Consider the following 1,430-nt stretch of genomic DNA (forward strand, 5'->3'; position numbering starts at 1 on the left):
CAGTTTAGATGACCAAGGGCAGTTAACCATATCGCAGGACGCTAACTCATTGTCTGACGCGATTGCTGTCAAAGAATTCTTGTTTCCTGTTTGTGCCTTTAATTACTACTTCCTCCGCCTTTCCTCATACTCAGATCCCTTAATCTGCCTCATATGCATTGATTCATCCTACAATCTTCAACTCCTCTTTCCGATCCTATAGCAATGTGAGAGGTTGTGCAACGAGACATAGAGATCACAGACATTCCTACCTTGTCGTACTCATCCTTATATTTGTCATAAAGGCTCTGCAGAGCTTGAATGTATTTTGCTTGCAGTTCGTCGATTTGAGTCGAGGTTGGATTTTCCGTTTTAGTAACGGGTATCGGTTTTCCTACTGCAAGTATGATAGGCAACGTATCAGGGGGGTTACCTGTCCTTAGCAAGGCTGCAACGTACCAACGGTGACGACACGTTGCTGTCGCGGGATCAGTGTATACCATCGTCCGTAAGCCAGAGGTATGGTGAAGCCGCATAGTCGCAGGAGTGCTTTTTGAAGTTTGTAGAGCATAGGGTGGCTCATTTGATTCCATAGCGATGTTTCTCCAAAACTGTATATCGGAACGAGGGCTGCACTGTTTGCTGGTTAAGGAAATGAATTCTAGAAGAGATGCAGCGTGCTCTTACCCAGTTTCCAAAGCAACCTTAAAGAAACCCTTCCTTTTCTTCAAGACGATCCTATTCGTTCCCTCAAAACACTCCAAGCTCTCGGCTGCCCCGCCAATCACAACTCCAACAGCCTTATTTCGACCTCTACTCAGCCAGTATTTGATCGAATTCTTTTCAACGCTAATAAGACCATGAATCAATGCGAGCTCTCGAATGAACGGAAAGAGGAAGATGATATTGAGCGTGGCAATACGGCGGTCGATGGACGGAAAGAGAGATTTGAATCCGGTGACATCCGTGAGAACGTTGACAAAATGACTGTAGCCTGGAGATTGATAGTTAACGGTACACATTCCACAAGCTTAATAGTCAGCCACCCTTACAGATAATGCCATGAGGATGCAAACCCATCAGATAGGGCCCGTTTTCTGGATCTAAATCCGCCTCTTTGTGCAACTCTTGCGGGAAATAGTCGCTGGCATTCAAGGCATTAGCCGTTGATGCACCCGCGGATCACAATTACTCGGTCAGTCCCTACCGGATATGCTCTGGCAAATACAGCCTGTTCTTTAGAACGTCGTTGACTCGGTTCCCTCCGCCCTTCCACGGATCGCGATCAAATAAAGCGTACCATGCCACATAAACGAGAAGCACGGGACTAAATAGATATAATGAATGATTACTGGGTCTCATTTATTTGGCGGAGCCATAGCGTCCAAATACCGAAATAAGGTGGTCGACAAGGACAGAGTCAGTACGACAAGCGGGCCCATTGTCAGGAC

General features: G+C 46.4%; 2 protein-coding genes across 2 annotated transcripts in view; one reads left to right on the forward strand and one right to left on the reverse strand.

Moving 5' to 3' along the window:
* Positions 1 to 163: 163 nt before the first annotated feature.
* Positions 164 to 1,059, reverse strand: SPPG_02334 (uncharacterized protein; the record flags this gene model as incomplete). Its single annotated transcript, XM_016750625.1, has 5 exons — positions 164 to 196; positions 252 to 373; positions 439 to 614; positions 667 to 973; positions 1,032 to 1,059. The coding sequence occupies 5 exons, from the start codon at positions 1,057 to 1,059 to the stop codon at positions 164 to 166; spliced, it is 666 nt and encodes a 221-aa protein (XP_016611322.1).
* A 264-nt stretch (positions 1,060 to 1,323) lies between these two features.
* Positions 1,324 to 1,430, forward strand: part of SPPG_09013 (uncharacterized protein) — a gene marked incomplete at both ends in the record, with an annotated part of 1,890 nt that continues 1,783 nt past the window's right edge. The window contains one exon of the mRNA XM_016757165.1: positions 1,324 to 1,402. Coding sequence (XP_016611323.1) covers positions 1,324 to 1,402 — 79 coding nt within the window. The remainder of the gene's footprint in view (positions 1,403 to 1,430) is intronic.

The sequence above is a fragment of the Spizellomyces punctatus genome (assembly GCF_000182565.1).
Source record: "Spizellomyces punctatus DAOM BR117 chromosome Unknown supercont1.3, whole genome shotgun sequence".
NCBI classification, from domain to species: domain Eukaryota; kingdom Fungi; phylum Chytridiomycota; class Chytridiomycetes; order Spizellomycetales; family Spizellomycetaceae; genus Spizellomyces; species Spizellomyces punctatus.